Source organism: Schistocerca gregaria, chromosome 7 (genome assembly GCF_023897955.1).
Source record: "Schistocerca gregaria isolate iqSchGreg1 chromosome 7, iqSchGreg1.2, whole genome shotgun sequence".
NCBI classification, from domain to species: domain Eukaryota; kingdom Metazoa; phylum Arthropoda; class Insecta; order Orthoptera; family Acrididae; genus Schistocerca; species Schistocerca gregaria.
The window spans coordinates 324,522,898-324,544,084 of NC_064926.1; the positions used below are offsets into that span (position 1 = coordinate 324,522,898).

Sequence of the window (21,187 nt, forward strand, 5' to 3'; positions counted from 1 at the left end):
CAGCCCATTTTTAATCTTGTATTTATTTGTTTTGCTGTCCATCCAACAGGAACCCATGACTTAGCGCCTATTTCGCACTTGTTTTTGTTAGCTATGTATTATGTCAGTTTTATTTCATTTCTACAATACTTTCATCCTTTCCGTCCTATGTTCTTCCATTCCTTGTCAAAATTTATCTGCAGCCCAGGCTATCAATATGTGTAAACTGGTTCATATGTGTTCCGTAAGCACACATTACTAACTCGTTTTGCCAGTTTAAGCATGTAAAACAAAAGTGAACATTCTCTGAGTCTGAAAACAGCTTTGGTTTTATGTCTTCCATTGATGCTGGACCCATATAGACTCCATTCTGCCTACAGAACTTTTACGAACAGCCTTGTTAGAATTAACATATTTAGTTTTTCTCTCTGATCTAAAGTGTTTTTAAATGTTCGATCCCATCCACATTCTGCAACAATAAAAAACAGCAGTTTACTTGTTGAATACTTTTCACGTAATCTTGTTATTTATTTTCTTGTTGTGGTTTGAAGTTTCTGTTGATGTTCTAATCTTACGTGGCAGTTGTCCAACATCACCACTCTTCCACCTTTGTTGTTGTTGTTGTGGTCCTCAGTCCTGAGACTGGTTTGATGCAGCTCTCCATGCTACTCTATCCTGTGCAAGCTTCTTCATCTCCCAGTACTTACTGCAACCTACAGCCTTCTGAATCTGTTTAGTGTATTCATCTCTTGGTCGCCCTCTACCGTTTTTATCCTCCACGCTGCCCTCCAATGCTAAATTTGTGATCCCTTGATGCCTCAGAACATGTCCTACCAACCAGTCCCTTCTTCTTGTCAGTTTGTGCCACAAACTCCTCTTCTCCCCAATCCTATTCAATACCTCCTCATTAGTTATGTGATCTACCCATCTAATCTTCAGCATTCTTCTGTAGCACCACATTTCGAAAGCTTCTTCCACCTTACAATGATTTTATTTTTTATTTCAGAGGAAAGAGCAATGTAGACACTACGCTGCAGGTTGCTTTGAGTTTTAACTCTCCTTAACCTGCTCTGCAACAGGAAGAAATTTTCAACGTGTACCTTTACGTGAGATTAAAAGCCGAAGTGATAGTGTTACATAACTTTCAATTCTAACAAAGATTTTTCCAGGTTCGAATTTAAACAGCATTTCTGGGTTTTACAACTGCATGTAACAACAAATGAAAGGATTAAGTTCACATTTAACTATTTATTAGCATTTGATACATTTGAATCACATTTTCTTTCATGCTGCTGAGGGTACACAATACAAAATTGAAACAGGAGTTGATACGAAATAAATGACAAGTCTGTCAACATAAAACTTTATTAAACATAATTGTTAATACAATGGTAACTAGTGACTTTCCTGCATGCCCCTTCGTCTAGCTATATCTTTTATCGTCCACCCTCACTCTCTCAAAACACACACTCATACACACACAAACACACACACACACACACACACACACACACACACACACACACATATGTGGACGCACGAACGCACGCACGCACATACACACACACAAACAGAGAGAGAGCTTTACTTCATTTAATACAATCACTTCATCTTTCTACCACACACTATTGACTCTGTACATTAAATTCGGTGTAAAGTAAACACATGCACTTAAACGTCCAGATAAAGTAATTATCATTATCCAAGAGCTGCAGACGTTATTTGAAAATCGAAATAGTAATTAGATAAAACTATAGTAAAGTCACAAGAGAAAAAGATTATTGTACAGTAGCTTCAGAATGTAGTGTAAGATATATGAAGATTGAAAGAGTTTCATAAACACACAATGAATACTAAATAGATCATGAGCAAATGTCTTACAGCTCAGGCTGATAATATGAAATACTTCTGTACCATTTTCACGTAGACCTGAGAACCACGTTTAAGAAATCACACATCATAATATTGATAATTTGTTAGAGATGTCTGTTGACAAGGAACTTCTTTCACATAAACCATCCCACTCAAATACATTTTTCAAACAAGTTAAACTTCAGATACTCACAGCAATATAATTTAAATATCAACATTACTTTATCGATGACTCAGCAGACATTACACAATTTTTTAAAGCTAGAACAGTCTTCAGTAGAACACAAAATAGTTGCTCCCGTCAAACTGACAATACCGTTTATTATTTGTTTAATGCCTACATGGCAATGCAATGAAACTAAAGCACTGATTTTGGTATTCTGACTAGCGTCAGAATAAACAGAAAGAGTAATGGTAAGTCATTGACATATAACAAATACAAGAGGAAATTAAAGAGGAACTTGTGGTGCAGAATAACATAGAGCTAATAACTTTTTACAAGCATGGGCCACTATTACAGCCTCTAACGCTGTTTACGTATATACAAATTTGGCATTTTGTTTGTGCATTGTAAAGCTTTTTATTTTTTATTTGTTTTTAATAGACCTCTCCTTACATGCAGCACACGCATCAAAGAGGCAATGCAACTTTATTATGCTAAAGCTCACTTTCACCTACATATATGAGATACTCTTTTATTCACATATCAGCAACAATATATAGCAGTTAATGTTATCATTTAAAATTTTGGTATACACAACAAGCTGTATCGCTTCAGAAGCTTACATACAATTGTTGATAATTATCTAACCCATCATTTAATATTTCTGAAAAAGCACTTGGTACTTGCCGATTAATACCACAGAAATATATCTCTGTCACTACATTAACTTTCTTTTCGCTAAAGTAAAGGAGAGCTGCCTGTGACATTTGCTACAGCCAGAGGTCACCAACCTTGATGGAAGCAGCAACACACGGTCCTCCTGACTTAATTACTTAGGTTCCTAAGTTATTTCAAGGGGAAGTCTACCACATTTTGTATCAGTCTCTATACATGTCTGTCGACAAGTACCGATTATTTAAATGCAAGGAAATTACTTTTTTGAAATGAGTATGCGTGTCGTAAAATAACGAAATATGGGATGGCAGTAACCACTTCACACAGAATATACTAAATGTTTCTAATACTAAGAGCGCTTTCCGAAAATCTAACTTCCATTGTTAAAAATATATGATCATTAATATTGGAATATGGATGGAAAACTAGATATGTATCAAACTTTACTTACTTAACTCAATTACTCATCTTGTGGGTAATAACCTAAATAATCTCAATATGGGAAAATTGCGGTGTTTTATACCACTTTTGAAATACCTTCTACTATTGCATTACATCGTACCTTTACGAGGTATCGTAATAATAATTAAACCAAGCTTCATACAACTTACTCAAACTCGTATTCTACACTCTAACGTGTAAGGGATTTTTCACATAGAAATAAAAGACGATTTATTCATTATAATACTGATTACTGATGATTCGCAGTGAAGGAAACTCACAGTAAATAATTATGAAACAAAACAAATTTACAGTTATATCGAAGGAAAAGTGTTTTCCAGCTAAGCTGCCAGGAAGGACATACCTACACGCAGAGAACATATAGAAAGGAAACGGACTAATATTGATTTGCTACATAAGCATAAATTAAATTTACCCCTTCCCTACCCCAAAAAATAATGCAGAAAAGTAAGGGTTGTGCATTTATGAAGATCTTTTGACACGAAACTGAAATGTTCATTAAAAATACGTTGACTGAGAAGCGGCTGAGTGTTCTGACACTCACTTTGTTGCGAACAAAAGAATCACGAGGTTACCACATAGACGCTGCGTCTAAAGTATTACGCACACGTCGTATACATCAGAAGAAAATCGTGTAATACACAAAACCCAGTATCACTCATTGTCTTTCTTATAAATGCGATTTTAAATGCTCGAATTAGCGTGGCCCCAAATATTACCTTGCTTTTGTTGGAAATGTTTCACATGAGGCGTTTTATCCTTCGATCTCTTTCGAGAAATTTTTTTATATGCTTATTTGTTTTGTTTCTCAAAGCCACGGAAATGGAATACATACCGTCGCTTCTCTTTGTTACAATAATTTAACTGATCACACTGTTACTCGCGCAAAAAATAAAAATCCGTCTTGTTGTGTTTCTCTATTAGAAATACCGTAGTGTGTTGATTGGTCATCATTATAATAGCGTATAAAATGGAATGTGTATCTGAATCAGTACGTAGTGGATCGGTGTCACTCTTCACACAGTGAACAGAGTCTAACATCTGATGGACAGTAGTAGATTTACAGTTAGTATAGTCAGAGTCTTGTTAGATGTAAACAAATATTTATAAATGAAAATTCACATTCACTTTTTTTACGTTGAGGTATTTTCCAGTAGTGTCAGTTGCTAGAAGCAGGGAGATAAAACAGCTTTTTAAAGAGTTTAGTTATTGGAAAATCTATAGTTAGCTTGCTTTTTACGTCTGATAATACAGCACAATAAGCTTCTTTACCGCCACTGCGCTTCCATACATGGGCATATATCTTTATGGGAACAATCAGATTCTGTTTATACGAACTTTTTAATGTGGGGATGATGATGATATGGGAAGGATTATAGGATTACGCCACGTAAGACGTAGAACATTAACCAACAAATAACCATATAATGTGGCCGCCTCAGGACAAAAACAGTCAGACATACAAGCAACTTATACCTGGAAGTAGTCGTGCGAACTTTGGTTTCTTGTAAGAGGAAGATGCATTGAGTAGATTTAGTAACATGAACCGCCTACGGAGAAATACTACACACCTTTGAATGAAAAAACAATTTTCGGTGGCGTAAACAATTCGGACGTAGCAGAAACAAATAGTGTGTAGGAATGAAGCATTAAAGAAACGTTTTCACTTGGCTGACAAACTTCTGTGTGGTTTCAGAACGACAATTGGAAGAACACATTTCAAATAGTGAGTGGTCCACCACAAAAGATCAATGAGTAAAAAGATTTTAGCTTCCAGATATGATGGCAGGTATGCGAGGAGGAATATTTTTCTTTCGACAGTGAAAGGATTTATTCTGATCAACACTAAAACCGAAACAAAGAAAGAAAACTGCTGCGCTGTTACTCTGCATTTTCCGAGAATTGATACGCATTGCACGTTTTGATGATAAGTTCTAGCTCTAATCCCCTGGTGTTTAATACGGATTACCCTAAAACATAATCTGGTATTCAGGCTGGCAAACAGGGGTACCACAAACAACAATCAGATCAATTTAGCCGAGTACACAACCTACAAGCGTAATTAGCTTAGCACAATACACCAGCAGATGGGAGCGGTACGCGTTGTGACTATTGGAAAACAAGATCGCGATGCAGTCCCGCGTCGGCGTACTGTTACTAGATATTCCCATAGACTACCGGGAGAACTTTAGCTTAAAAATAAATCTGACGTGCCTCGTGTGCGTGCATCTTTCTCGAAAAAATTTGGTTTTTTAAAAATAACTGTTAAGTGAAGCTCTGGTACGGGCAGTGATTACTCAGTACATTTCAAATGTGATATGTTTTGCTGAAATTTCGTCGTTACCCGACCAAATCAGTTAATATTGCTTGCTTTTACATAATTACTAACGTAACGGCAGTTTAAAATGGCCTTATAGTTCATTTTGATTCTGCATTGAGGTTAAAACTGGAACCGATCATTTTAGTAATTAAATTATGTACAGTTCTCTATTTAGAGTGTGGCATACGCCAGCACCTAAAACCTTTGGCCAGGTGCACAGAAATCAAAGAGGCTGAGACGGTTGGACTCTAGAAGTCAGCTATAGAAGCTGACATCATCTTTACTCCACTTGATATGTCTCCGCACAGATTACCTGAGTAAATGATCAGCATAAAATAAAGAAGCGAAAGCAAATGATCCAGTATGAATTCTTGAAGAACCACCCGTTTATTATGACTTCTGGATAACTGAACCCGGAGACGGGTTTGAAAGGTGAGACTGAAGATACAAATGACAGACGTAGGTGAAATAAGTAAGTATGTGAAAGAGTTGAATGTAAATGCCATGTATTCTGCGTGTTACGAGGTCACGTTATGAGACTGCTAGCGAAATTAATGCATCGGTATTACACATAGATTACTGGGAAGGTTCGTTATTACAAATGTTATCATGTCATTGTTTTGCAGTCCAGACATCTGCTGCAGTGGGATGAATAAAATTGATTATGAGAGACCAATTATTTCCTTTATCAATAAAAACCTTTAAGACGGATGTAATGATGAATGCTTCAGTGCCGCTGAAATGTAGTACAGGAAATAGTAAATCTGACAAACTGCGAGGAATTAGAAGATTAAATCAAAGTGGCCTCTGTATGATGTTATCACATACGCCGGCGGAACAGACCCCATAAATTTTCAGAAAGATGATGTGTGTATCTGATAATAACTGCAGAGGGTCCTTAACCGAGAACGAAAGTCACGATCAGAGCAAACGAAGGACATAGCACTCAGCGAGGAAGCTACAACTGGGGGATGATCATTAAAAACAGCACTGCACGTGATACTAGTATTGCTGTTTGACAGAAGGAATGGAGCAGTAAGAAGGAGATGAAGATTATTTTTCACAGATATTGACGGTTACTGAGAATAATGACGCCTTTAGCGAAAAGCAGAGACAATTTATCTATGCGTCCTACAGAGTTATTTGGACTAGAGAATCAAAGACATTACTGCCCTGTTCGTTTCCTTCTGGTGGACCTTTTGTCGTTGGCTTTTGTAGGTGGAATCTGATATTCATGAGAACTGGTGAAACTGCTGAAGGAAATACTTCTCTACGTGTACTTAATGCATCTGATGAACGCAGGAGCGCAGAATAATATCAAAACGGATGCTCAAATTTAATGACAGCTTCATTAATCGGGGTCAGTCGTTTCGGTGACGAAGTTGACCGTATCATTTCTCTCTTTGATTATGGAAAAGAAATAACATTACTGAGTTATATCATATATATAAATTGTACGTGATGTAGTCGGAATTTCGGTAGAATAGGATTTCCTACTTGTTTGACAGTCCCTGTGCGTCGTTGAGGTTTTTGTATTTCAAAATTTTGCCTCCCACATTTTTAAGTCACTGGTATCGTTTATATCCTGAGTTAAATACTACAAAATGGGGCTCATATGGATACAAAGTAAGACTGGTAGAACATCGATATCTTCTCTGAAGACATGTAGCTTTCGTTGTGAATGCGGCACCGACGATTTCGGCTTTTTTTGAGACGCATTGGATACGGGCGTTTCTACAATCCCCAGTAAACACTCAAAATCGTACAGGGTTCGTCAGGAATGTAATCTTTTGTGACACACTGAAGTTGGATATTTCTGGAACACAGCACATACTCTGATCCGCACCAGGAACCATTGCCAGATTACAGTGCGAATTGCACGTCGAGCAGTGACAGCAAGTAGATGTCGCAAGCGCAGTGAGGCCGTGACTCGTCGGCGGCTGGTAGCGTCAGCAGGCCCTCAGCTGAGCGGCGGCGGGGGCGGCGCCGGGGGCAGCCGTCCGGAGTGGTCGACGCCGCCTCCGGCGGACGGCGCGCCGACGCTGCAGACGGGGCTACAGCTCCTCGGCCAGGGCCTCGGGGGCGGGAGAGGTCGCGCCGGGGGTGGAAGCGGCGGCGGGGGCGGCGTGGGGCGAGGCGCCCACCTTGATGTCGTTGGCCGAGTGAGAACGCGAGTGGCCTTGAGGCGGAGGCTGCACCGCCAACGACGCCGGCGGCTGCGACGCCGACTGCGACCGGGTGTGCCCGTTGTTGTTGTTATTGTTATTATTGTTGTTGTTGTTAGAATTGACCCCGGCACTGTTGTGGTGATGCTGTTGCAGGTGCGGCTGCTGCTTGTGGTGGTGGAGGTGCGGGTGGTGGTGGTGGTTGTGCTGCGGAGTCAGCTGGTCGCGCAGTGCCATCTGGTAGGCCACCTCGAACGCCTGGCCCAGCGTCAGGATCACCTCCGTCGCCTGGTCCTGCGGGCAGCCACACTCCCATTAGACCACAGTGCCCCATACTACCATTCTCCCCGGTTGCACAGGTACTTGTACTTTCACAATGTTCAACTAACAAGAAAATGGGCACATCAGTCAGATCGTCAATCAGCATCTACTTTTCAAGGAACAGCTTCGACAAGAGGCTCTGAGCCTGTCCACCATGCTCTCCAGGGTACCTGCAGCAGTAGTACAGGACCAGTATACGAGGGGGGACCCAAAAGAAACCAGATTGTTGTCATAAAAAAATTATTGATGAACCTTTTTACAAAATTACTTCACTCACCTTCAAAACACTCTACATTACATCCGATGCACTTGTCAAGTCTCTTTTCCCACTGTTGGAAGCATGTTTGGAACTCTTCAAGTTTGATGTTGTCCAGTGACCTTTGCGAAGCTGTTTTTACCGCCTCCACATCGTCATAACGCTCCCCTTTTAGCGTTTTTTTCATTCATGGAAATAGGAAAAAGTCGCACGGGGCTATTCCGGCGAATACGGTGCGTGGGGAACGACAGACCACCTCTGAGACGCCAAATAGTGGGTCACTCGTAAGGCCGTGTGTGCTGGAGCGTTGTCGTGATGCAGAAACCAATCACCTGATCGCCAAAGTTCAGGGCGTTTCCTCCTCACATCCTCTCGCAGGCGCCTTAAAACATCCAAGTAAAAGTGCTGGTTAACAGTCTGGCCAGGGGGTACGACTTCCCGATGCACAATTCCACGAACATCATAAAAGACAATGATCATCGTCATCACATTTGACCTCGCTTGTCTTGCTTTTTTTGGTCTGAGAGAGTTGGGAGTCCTCCGCTGGCTTGACGCTTGCTTGGTAACACCAACTCTCATCCCCTGTGATGATTTTGTTCAAGAAGTTTGGATCAAGTGCAATCTCTGTTTTCAAGGGCTGACACAAATTCATGCGGATGGTTTTTTGCCCCTGTGTGAGAAGGCGCGGAACAAATTTAGCAGCAACACGTCTCATGTGCAAATCCTCACTCGAAATCCGCTGGCAATAGCTCCAACTGATTCCTGTCTCTGCTGAAATTTGGTCGATCGTTTGGCGACGATCCTCGTTGATCTTTTGGCGGACCTTTTCAATGTTCTCCTTATTTCGCGCTATTGAAGGGCGTCCAGAATGAGCTCGGTCTTCAACACACGTTTAAAGCGCCCAAACCACTCGAAAATCTGTGTGAGGCTCATAGCGTCCTCCTGGAAAGCTTCCTGAAGCATTTGGTGTGTATCCGTTGCAGTTTTTTTAAGCAGAAAACAAAATTTCACACACCCAGTTTGTTCTTTTAAAGTTGCCATAACGACTTCGCAGAGGTAACCTGCCAACAGTCAGAGAAACACAATACCACACTTGCACGTTCAGCTCTACACTGACGCCGTCTGCACAGCTGTTTCATGAAGGTCTCTACTAACAACATCTAGCTTGAGAACCCTGCACTAAGTATACGAGTGGCAGCGCCCTCGGAGTCCGGTTTCTTTTGGGTCCCCCCTCGTACAAAATACGAGACATGTCCCGCAACAGTAGTGGGTGCAGAGGGTACGAAGAAAAATATAATGACTTTTCCCATCTGGACAAATGTTTGTATGGTTTGAATGCAAGCCTTCTTGTCGACATTGATGCAGAACATTCCGGTTTCCAGCAGTTATTCAGTTTCTTCCTCTGTTGGATAGTAATTGAGGCTTCTTTATTGATTGTGCTTATCATTTCACCTTATTTCTTTTGAACTGTAGTGGAGCCTGTGTATCCTGAAACTTCATTTTGTGTAATTCTGCATTAGCTAGACCGGTTCGATTTGTGAATTTTCCGATTAGTTGTCGGTTGGTGTGTCAGTTCAGTGATCTGTGTCATGCCAGTACAAAACGTCAAGACGTACTCAAAATACTAATCACATTTACGTTTGATAACAAGCAGACAAAATGGTGTTTTTACTGACGCTCATCGTTCATCGTCCGGCTATTACGGAGAAGGGTAAGTTCGTACTCAGCTTTTTCCAGCAAAACGGAAAGCTGGAGCGAAAGAGTCGAGAAGAAGAGGATCGTGTGAGTCACATCGAGTTTATTTAGACATCATCGTCTGCTAGGAACGAGGGAAAATACCTGTTGTCTTACGAATATATAACAAGGAGCAACAAACACCGTGAGTAACGCGTACCCTTCCGTCGTAAGCAAAAATGTTTTATCTGTAAGATTAAAAATTTTAAAAAGTGTTCCGTGTGCAAATATTTTCAGAACAACCACTGATGGCGTTTTGTCAGTAAAGGTGAAACGCTTCTGGTGTAACACTATCCACTATATTTAAGACCTGTAAATTAAAAACAAATAATGTTTTTTACATAACAGCTGCTACTGAAGATGACCATCAAAATAAATATATCATATATTATATTTCGATGCAGTGCCGAAAAATATTCAGGCTTAATGCTTTCAGTAATGAGGCATCAATAATCCGCCCAAGTAATAAATGTGATTAACTGTCTAATGGCGTTGTTATCACACACACAGTGCAGCTGGTTAATTTCATTGCAGCGTTGTCAAAATACATTTAAGTATTTTTCTGTAGTTGGGGGAATGTTACTCGAAATTCGCCCTCCTGCCTAATTGCCTTTGAGCTATGATCTACTACAGTGGTGAGCGACTGACATAAAATGTCTGTTGTGTTAGTGCTAGGTATTAACGAACGTATCATCACACTACGCAACGTACACATTGTTTATGCGTTCCATATGAGCATAGGAAACACAGATGAATATGCTAAAATAACAATGCCCATAGTGACCTTATTGTCGGTGGGACGTTAAACACAAAACTTCCTTTCTTCGGACATAGTTTCAATCATACGCGAGCAGCGGTCGCAAGGCCATTGATCAGGATGGCTTTCTAAAGGCTTCCGGTGACGTGTAGATTGTATGACACTACCTTGTCTCGCCATCGTCAGGAGAAAGGAGACGCTACCCTCTGCCTGGGAAGTGTCTTAAGTCCGCATACTTATTAGTGCTCGTGTTACATCAACGCTCAGAATACACAGTTTGGAAAGAGCTTTAAATTATTCTATGGTTATGGGTACTAGCTGCTGGCTCCGTTCTTGTCACAAACGGTTCGCATGAAGAAATAATTCTTTGTTTGCAATATTGTTAGTAAATTGTATTTTATTTGATTTCTATTTCTTTTGAATTTTCTTTGTGTGATTATTCGAAATGTGCTGTTTTAAAATGGATATCTCACTTGGAAATTAATAAGGACATGCCTGCAAAAGTATAAATGATTGTATGAAAAGGACACGAAAATCAAGAAAGTGATTCCGAACGAACAAAACTAATTAATTCAAGTTTAGGGTGAATGTGTACTCTAGTTTCTTTGTGAAAGGTCTTTGAAAGACTTAATAGTCATCTTTTTATCGTTGAAATAATTTTATGAAAAATCTATGGTTACAGTTCGAACCTTTAGCCATTTTGGGGTGAACGTTGGGAAATCACAAACGTTATATACTCAGCCAATGGAGATGGAAGACGAGATGATGCCTTGTACACATGTGCGATGTTTTCAGACTTTGCCGTATGATAAAGCACGAAATATAATTGTAGCGGTCAAGAGGTGATAACACTGCCTTTTAGAATGTTTTATATTAGTGTGATTCATAAACAAGAAAATTTAAAAGATTCGTTTTCAAAGGACATGTTTTTTACCTACAGCTTATTATCTGTAACATACAGGGTGGCGCATGAAATGTGTTACCATTTTGTTTTTGAATATAAACTTTATTGTCAATACAATCTGAAAGAAACATATACTATAATGAAGAGCCGTCCATGGAGATTTGTTCTAACTCAGCATATGCTCAATATGTCCACCATTTAATTTCCTAACTTCCTTCAAACAAACACTGAAGTTAGTGATTACCTTACGGCACATGTCTTCCGTAATTTCACTGCAAGCTTGTAGAATAAGTCTTCTGAGCTCCATAAATCACGTGGACGTTTCGGGAAATTTTTTTACTTTAGGTACCCTCAAAGAAAAAGCCTCATGGATTGAGGTCTGGAGTATTGGGGGGACAATTTTGTCCGTCATTGAAGTGACCTGGAAACTTGAGTGAAATGATCCGCATGTCGAAATGCTCGTGTAAAAACTGCAACACAGTGTTTGCAGTATGTGGCCTTGCTCCATCTTGCGTGTTGAAGGGCAAGGCAGTAGCCAGAAGCTGTAGAATGGAGCTATTGCGAAGCATGCTCAGATAACGCTCGCTGTTCACAGTTTCTTAAAAGAAAAAGGGTCCAATAAGTCCGTGACTGGAAATTGCTGCCTACGCTGTAATCCTCGGAGCATAATGTTGTTGTTCATGAAGCACTTGTGGGTTTTCAGTGGCCCAATAGCGTACATTTTGTTTGTCAACCACACCGTCTACCTGAAAATGCGCCTCCTCTAAATCAAACGTCGTTGAGAGTTTCTACCCTATCCTCCGCCCACTGAGAAAACAGTAGTCTCTGCTGCTTGTGTTCCTCAGAGAGATTCTGTGCACAGGACATCTTGTATCGGTACATATGGAGGCCACTTTTAAGAATGCGTTGAACGGGGCGTCTGGATATTCCCAGTTGCACTGCTGCCTTTCTACACGATTCCCCACGACTTCTCTGTACAGCAACTCGTACCACTTCAATATTCTCCGGCGAACGAACAGGCTTAAGCCGTCGGCACACGGACCGTGGTGTCGAACGTCGACGTTGAGCATGCTAAGTTCAACGTGCTGCTGAACGCTCAGAAACGATGCGAATTGTGCTTACGGTACATGGGCCCCAACGTGGTACACGCGATCGCAACGCACTCCGGCGGCAGTTGCGGGAAGTTTCTAGTTTGTAAATCACACTGTTTACGAAACGGGCGCGAGTAAAATTCCCACATTAGCTCTATTAAAACGCACATTTCCTCCATTGTCCACGAAAAGGAAATTACCATCTCCAATCAATAAGGACACAGGCTTATAAAAGTACCATTACGAACAGTGCGATACATATTTGCAATACTTCACTTATGATAAACATTATTTCATCATTCCCAAATTTTAATAAAACTCTAAGGTCAGTATTACTTTATCACTGTTCCTATCCAGTAACAGAATCTTTGCAACACGTGAATTACGAAGCGTAAAAGAAAACGGAGCAAAATAGCTTTACACAAGTAGCGTAAGGTGTCCTGTAGATCAAGCCAATCAAACACACCGCAGTGGTTAGAACACTGGACTCGAATTCGGGAGGACGACGGTTCAATCCCGTCTCCGGCCATCCTGATTTAGGTTTTCCGTGATTTCCCTAAATCGTTTCAGGCAAATGCCGGGATGGTTCCTTTGAAAGGGCACAGCCGATTTCCTTCCCAATCCTTCCCTAACCCGAGCTTGCGCTCCGTCTCTAATGACCTCGTTGTCGACGTGACGTTAAGCACTAACCACCACCACTCCATGACTTTCTACTTATTCACATTTATACATTGTGTTTCTAGGGCTACCGCAGGAACACATTGCCCCCTTACGCTTCAGTGATACTGTCCGCTGCTTGGGCTTAGATTTCATGAACGACATGCGACGCGCGACGACGCTCAATTATCGACGCCTTCTTCATCAAATTAGGGCCGGAATTGCAAATCAGCGCTTGCGATCCCTCAACATCGCTCAGCGGGCGTTTTATGCCAATGTATAACGGGCGTACCGCATGTCGCCCAAACGCTACCCATTCCGAAACCCTTGGCTCGTAGCATTATGGCAGCGCTGGGATACTTCGTCACCGCTGGTATGTTACTGAAGATCAGATACGTATCTCTTACTCTCCCCAAGGAAAAAGGTGGTCTCGGCCTAGTCAACGTCCATGATAGGGCCATTGCCCTCTATGTTAGCTCACATTTATGTCTGCTGCGCCGTTGTCCTACGAGCCTCACGAGTCTGCTCCTGACGGCGCTACGACCTGCTTCACTAAGAGCGCCGGTGCCACTACAGGACATCCCAGCGCCCCTCTTTTGTATAGGACGTTTTTATTTAGAACAAAGTTATTGCAGTGTAGCACTCACGACACTACAAATGGCCACGACTCGACGTATATATCACGATATGATGCAACGCCGCCCCCTAAATGTGGTCGAACTAAAATATCCTGACGTACGGTGGCGCGTGGTGTGGAAAACTATACACGATGCCATGCTTGATTCCGACGTTGTTTCCCAATGGTACGTAGTCGTTAATGGGAAGTTGGTGACGCAAGAACGTCTCTACAATATCCACATGGCAGAATCTCCTAATTGTGTGGGTTGTAACACAGTAGATTCTGACGAGCACCGCCTCAGCTGCGGAGAGGCGGAACCGGTTTGGCACCTAGTGCGGCAGATGCTGGCTTATGTCTTGCGAGTTAGGCCGGAGCAATATATCTGCAAGCACGTTATTGTTTCCGGATGAGACATTTTACCCCAAGACTCGAACCAACTCCGTCACCTGGATACGTGGACATGCGGTCCATTACCTCTGTCGTGACGGACACAAGAATTTTCTTGACTTCTGGCTCTATTTGCAAGAAAGACATCATGTTATTTCCGGGCATACCAGATATCGACAATGCTTCGCAAACTACCTATGGAGTGCCTTTCACAGCCCCCGTGCAACTCGAATGTTCCAGGCAGTGGCAGATGAGGTCAGAACGAACTGCAAACGAGCATATATTGAACAAGCTTTATCAGTGGGCGCAGTCGTTGGGAAGCCTAACAACGACGTGGTAGCTTTCTTTTCATGTTATTTGCGTTTAATATCTTCGACGGTGTCTTCATTCTGTTTTAGTTTTCCGGGCTTGATTAACTATGACTGTTCGCACATTGATACCTATATAAATAAAAAAAAGATAACAAAAAAGTGGGCAGGAGACCTACGTTTTCGAATCCAAGTAAATACACAAGAACAAACTAAGAACAAAATGAACAACAAATCAAATATAATAACGTATTATACCCTTTCCTTTCTCCTTTTATTATTTTTGATATTAAAAGTTCAGAGGCATATTTAATTTTTGTTTCGTTGGTGAAACCTGAAGTGGTGGCGAGCGGCCGTCCTAGTTAACTGAAGGATGAAAGTGGCGGTGGCACTAGCTTTGTTGTTGTTTTTAGGCTAGATAGGTGAAAAAAAGCAGGGGTCCCGGGTTCGAATCCCGGCGGTGTTAGGTGTTGGGGATCTTTTACTTGCCTGGATGTTTGTGTTGTCCTCATCAATTCATCATCATTCATGCACGTGGCGAGATTGGAGTGAAGAAAAGGTTGGAAATCTGTCTAGGTGCTGATAACCGCGCAGTGGGGCGCCCCACAAAAAAAGTCAACTTACATTTAAATAACATCAAAAATTATAGGATATACTTATATTAAACTGATAATAAAGTAAAAAACCTAATAAAAACGTAAATGTTAGAAAAAAATTTACTTACTGGCGAGTTGCGAACCACCGCCCGAACATAAAAATTTCATTGACCAACGACGCTATTTACTACGCTAAACAATCTAATGACAACTGTCATCCTAGGATCTTACCTATTTTAGCACTTGCTGAAAGCTTTAATCGGAACTAAATGAAATTTAACTATAACAAATTGTACCAAGAACATTGCGTCTTGGGTGCATCATCAGTGTATTGCTGCCTTCAAATAGCATACTCTCATAATACGAAAGTTGCAATAATTTTTTGCCACGAATATGATGTTTCTCATTATTTTATTGCAGCGGATCACACAGTTAACAACGGGTTTTCCAGTGATTCTCAGTTTGCTGGTGCTCAGAAACGGCATATATACGTGTAGGCTTGAAATGAATGCCAATATGGCGCCTCACAACTTTGTGCTGAAGGGAGATGGCATGACTGTGACGTGGATGGCGTTGTGCCATCTCATTGGTCAACGCTCACGCACGCTCAGAATATCTGACATGCTAGATATTGCTCTGCACGTTCGGAAAGACTCCCGAACGTGCTATTCCACGCTATGACGCTAGAAACTCGGCACGCTGAACGCTCAAATGCACGGTCCGTGTGGCGACGGCTTTAGGCCGAGGTCGCTTCGCTTCCAATATTGCTCCTTCCTGTACAAATTTATCGTACAACTTGTGGATGGTCTTCTTGCAAGGGACCCATCGTATGTTAAACTGTTGTCGAAAACGCCTCTGAGTCACAAGAAGGCTTTTCGTTTCATGAAAAAGTAACACAATTGCCGATCGTTGCTGTGTCGTCAGTCTTCCATTGTGAGCCATTGCTGCTAACTAGTCTCCTAGCGGCAGTATCGTGCATTTCACGTCATTTCGTAACTCATTTGTTTGTCCAAGCTCTGCTGGTACTGCTGTAGAGATCCCAGAGGGATATCTAATGTGCGTCGTAAATTGTGAAAGAATCAATCGGTAACATATTTCGTGCGCCACCCTGTAGCTTAAAAGACCTGGGAAATGCGAATGACCAAACACGCCAGTTGCCTTATAGAGTTTGCCCTCGGTTTTTCGCCTTTACATTACAGAGTGGTGAGGTGCTTCACACTCGAGACAACACAATCAGCCGACGAACTTGGCGGACTGGGAAATGCCCTGTAAGCGTGGCTGGTGCCACTAAGGCCTCGCCCAGAGAGCTCGTGCGGCCGCGGCGTGCACTCACCATGGTGTCGACGCAGAAGACGTGGCAGAAGTGGCTGGAGCTGCCGTGGTCCTTGGTGATGTAGGCGAAGTGCGTCATGTCGTCAGCGTCCTGGCAGGCGCAGTGGATGTTGCGGATCTCGTGCTCGCAGACCAGCTCCTGCCGACACGACACGCCATAATGCTTCACAGCCCCACACCCACATTACTAACGTGGGAACAGTTGTGGCATTTCACTGTTTGAAATCCCGTTTCCAGTTCGTATTTATCAAATGGCTCTGAGCACTATGGGACTCAACATCTGTGGTCATCAGTCCCCTAGAACTTACAACTACTTAAACCTAACTAACCTAAGGACATCACACACATCCATGCCCGAGGCAGGGCTCGAACCTGTGACCGTAGCAGTCGCGCGGTTCCGGACTGAGCGCCTAGAACCGCTAGACCACCGCGGCCGGCTCGTATTTATCCCCCACCCGTAACTTATCTGGACCACACTGAGAATTCACATACTAATTTTAACATCAGAACCTTCGTATACTATTCGATAAGACTGATCATATGAAGAACATATTTCTATTGCATGTCGTTCGTCGACACAGAGTTCTGAATGGTGCGAAAAGTGGCAGTTGACCCTAAAAAACGAAAAGTATGAGGTCATCCACATGAGTACTAAAAGGAACTCGTTAAACTTCAGTACACGATGAATCAGTCTAATCTAAAAGCCGTAAGTTCAACTAAATACCTAAATCCCTAGGTATTGAAATTACGAACAACTTAAATTGGCAAGAACACATAGAAAATGTTGTGGGGAAGGCTAATCAAAGGCTGCGTTTTATTGGCAGGAGACTTTGAAAATGTAACAGACCTACTAAGGAGACTGCCAACACTACGCTTGTCCGTCCTCTTTTAGAATACTGCTGCTCGGTGTGGAACCCTTACCAGGTAGGACTGACGGAGTACATCGAAAAAGTTCAATGAAAGGCAGCACGTTTTGTATTATCGCGAAATATGGGAGAGAGTGTCACAGAAATGATACGGGATTTGGGCTGAAAATCATTAGAAGAAATAAGTTTCTCGTTGCGACGGAATCTTCTGGCGGAATTCCAATCACCAACTTTCTCCTCCGAATGCGAAAATATTTTGTTGACACCGACCTACATAGGGCGGAACGATCACCAGGATAAAATAAGGGAAATCAGAGCTCGTACGGAAAGAAAGATATAGGTGTTCATTCTTTCCGCGCGCTATATGCGATTGGAATAACAGAGAATTATGAACGTGGTTCGATGAAGGCTCTGCCAGGCACTTAAATGTGATTTGCAGAGTATCCATGTAGATGTAGATGTAGATGTAGAATACGTTCCTCCAACTACTTTGGAGGAACTAATATGTACACTGCTTACGACGACCACGTGACAGAGAGAAATCTTCAGACATAAAAGTAATTTCGTGCGTACCCCAACGGATTGTCATAAAAATATTACTTTCCACAATAAAGGTGGAGACTTAGGAAAAGTATGTTAAATAGTATCACGGCAGGCCTAGTAACTTTGATTACATGTTGCACTACAATTCAAAGTGATAGAGACATTATTTTTCAACAAACTCACGAAGTCTCAGTAAATACCGGACGGGTGTTCAATTCTTCGACGACAGAAACCCGCTCCTTGGTTAAGAAGAAATTCGAGAACCGTTGTGTGAACGTACTTACCGTTGGAAACATTCCTTCCCCTGCGATAGTTGTGAATCAGTTCTACGGACATTGCCGTCATTGCGGCGTGGTTCAAATGGTCGGCACCATATCTCTACGGCTGGATGCGACATTGCATGTGGTTCATGTACCTACAGAATTTCAAGGTGAATCTGTGTGCAGTTTAGACGTATTACCGACAAGACTAGTACTGCCCCACGTACTTCAACTTTGAAGTATATTTCTAGCTGCTGCACAATTTCACTCGCTCCCTCTCACACAGATTTTAAGTGTACTGCAGCAGAACTATTTCTGCAGAAAATCCATAACAGGTACCTTATATACATACAACTTACTCTGTCAAGTCTATAAAAAAGGAACGCTTTGAGTGGGAGGCGGTAAAACTCCAATTATGTTTACGGCATTCGGCACCCAACATATTGTCTACCACACAACCACAATACTGGCTGCTAATAGCAACAAGGCGCGTGGCTGGAAGTATACAATGGTGAGCGCAGCATGAGACTACGGAACTGCTCAGTTGACGAGTAACTCACAACAGTGGTAAAGTATAGGTAGAAAGTAGAGAAATTGCAACGATATACAAGGCAAACATAGCATTATATCTACAATAACAGTTGCCGATTGACATTTCGTCAGAAAGGAACCCAAGGAATTTCGCAGAGTGAGAAGAAAGCGATAGATGAAACATTAGCGCTTCTGCAAGATGAGTCAGCGGCATATGTGGTGTCGCATACGCCTGACTGTGCGGACAATGTACATGAGGAACACAATGATGGCGATACGTGAAAGTGATACTGAAAATGGTGTCGAGCAATGCAGTTCATCATCCTTGTCGAGCAGTGAGCCACAAATGCCGTCTCCAACGAAACGTAATACAGGGAAATCGTTGTCTAAGCAGCAGGTCTAAACGAAATCATGCACACGGAAGATCATCCGCACAATAGTAGAAAAAATTTTGAACAGATTTCTAGTAAGTCCGCTGCGATATGACCGTGCAGTGCATAAGACAAAGGAGTACTTATTACGGAAACTGTAGTTCGTGCGTTTCAAGGATGCGCGATACACTAAAGATACTGTTGTATACAGTGAAATTGTGCAAAAATGAGGAAAGAATTCCATATGATCGACGCTTGGTGTGGGAACTTTCAGTTGACCATCAACATATACAAATGTAACGTATTGAGCATAAATGAGGAGAAAGACCCATGATTTTATGAACAAACGCTTATAGGAAAACAACTAAAGTAGTTACATGCATTAAATATCTGGAAGGAAGTCTACGCACCGATTTAAAATGGAACGACCACATAAAACTTATCAGTGGCAAGGCAGATGCCAGAATGAGATTCATTGTAACAATCATCTAGACGTGTAGTCTACCCACGAAGAAAGCAGCTACAAAACCCTCGTTCGACCAATACTGGAATATTGTTTGGGAGTTTTGGATCAGTACCAGATATGATTGAAAGAGGAAACAGAGAGAATCCAAATAAGAGCTGCACGTTTCGCCACAGATTCGTTTAGTGAGCACGAAAGCATCATGAAGATGCTCATCCAGCTCCAGTGGCAAACGCTGCAAGACAGGCATTCATCACCATACTGTGGTTTACTGTTAAAATTCCGAGGTCGTACGTTCTCTGGAAAAATTTAACCTGTACATTTCTTCCTACTCGTGAAAAAACTATGAAGGTTATATTGGAGGTTTACCAACATCGTTCTGCTCGCTGTGGTCCATCCACGGCTGGAACAGGGAAGTGGGGAAGCGACGCTATTATACAACGTACCATCAACGCTAAAGAGCTTGAGGACAATATATGTAAACATTTTACGAAGCATCAGGTGTGTATTTGTGTCATGTGGAATTTTCTGTCTGCCCCCCCCCCCCCCACCCCCCCCACCCCCCACGATGGGAAGACGTAATTCATCCACAAAGCCACGTTCGTCATGAACAGAGCACTGAATGGAAGTCAATAACAGAAAATCCCGGTGCAATGAAGGGTCAAAAGCCAACAAGCAGACCGCCGTGGTTGGTAGCAGCTGACGGAAGGCACTGCACCAGGCTGAATCACCGCGGCATGCCTGGTACCGCTGCTCCGAGCGACTCGGCCCACGTGACTTGCCACGCACCTGCCGCTGGTGCTGATCGCCAACTACAAGCGGTTGCGCCTCTGCGGTGTGGCTGATATCAGCTATTAGCGGAGATGTTAAATAGATGACTGCGAAAAGTCCTGGTACATTGGACCGTTTCCTTAGTGCTATTATGGACGAAGGAACAGCAGAACGGGAAACGCAGTACCATTACAGAACCATCTGGAGTGGCAGCAAGGTGACTTCTGAGCGTATAAACCTACCAGTGGACGGATCACCACCAAGATTGTCACATGCTCTCACTGTATAAGGCACTGTGGAGTGGTTGGGAATCATACCCACAGCGTTTGTGCAAAGTCTGGTGTTCAAGAACTGTAGGCCAACACTACTCATGTCCCCTTTCTGGTCAAATAATGGTGAAAATTTCTTCCGCCACCAGGTTTAAAACCTTTTACCTCCGAGTCGAGTGCTACTGTGCAAGCATGCGTTGATGACTGCTGCTATATTTTTTATTTTAATTTTTTGGGTCCCTTCAGCTGTTTGCTCGCTATTTTTTTCCTTCAACAGTTTCGGCACTGGAATGCACTTCCAGTGTTCAGACGTTTTTCTACAAAAATAAATGGAAGATAGAGGATGAATTATATAGTCTTCTAACATTGAAGTAAAAAAGTTTCTTAACTCCTGAAGCGATATTACTGGGAAACATACTCCTTATGTTATTAAAACTTCTTGATAAGTAAAAATCTAGTGGAGAATTAAAATTCTCTTGAAAATGGAAATTTAAATTTCTTGAAACACTAAAATC

The 21,187-nt window shown here is 42.1% G+C and overlaps 1 protein-coding gene across 1 annotated transcript in view; it reads right to left on the minus strand.

Annotated features, from left to right (window-relative positions):
- Positions 1–1,212: 1,212 nt before the first annotated feature.
- The window catches only part of LOC126282387 (ankyrin repeat and SAM domain-containing protein 1A-like), a 790,528-nt gene continuing 770,553 nt past the window's right edge, over positions 1,213–21,187 (minus strand). Inside the window, exons 16-17 of the mRNA XM_049982044.1 lie at positions 16,600–16,737; positions 1,213–7,930 (exon numbers count right to left, since the gene is read on the minus strand). Of these exons, the coding sequence (XP_049838001.1) occupies positions 7,526–7,930; positions 16,600–16,737 (543 nt within the window). The 3' untranslated portion in view covers positions 1,213–7,525. The remainder of the gene's footprint in view (positions 7,931–16,599; positions 16,738–21,187) is intronic.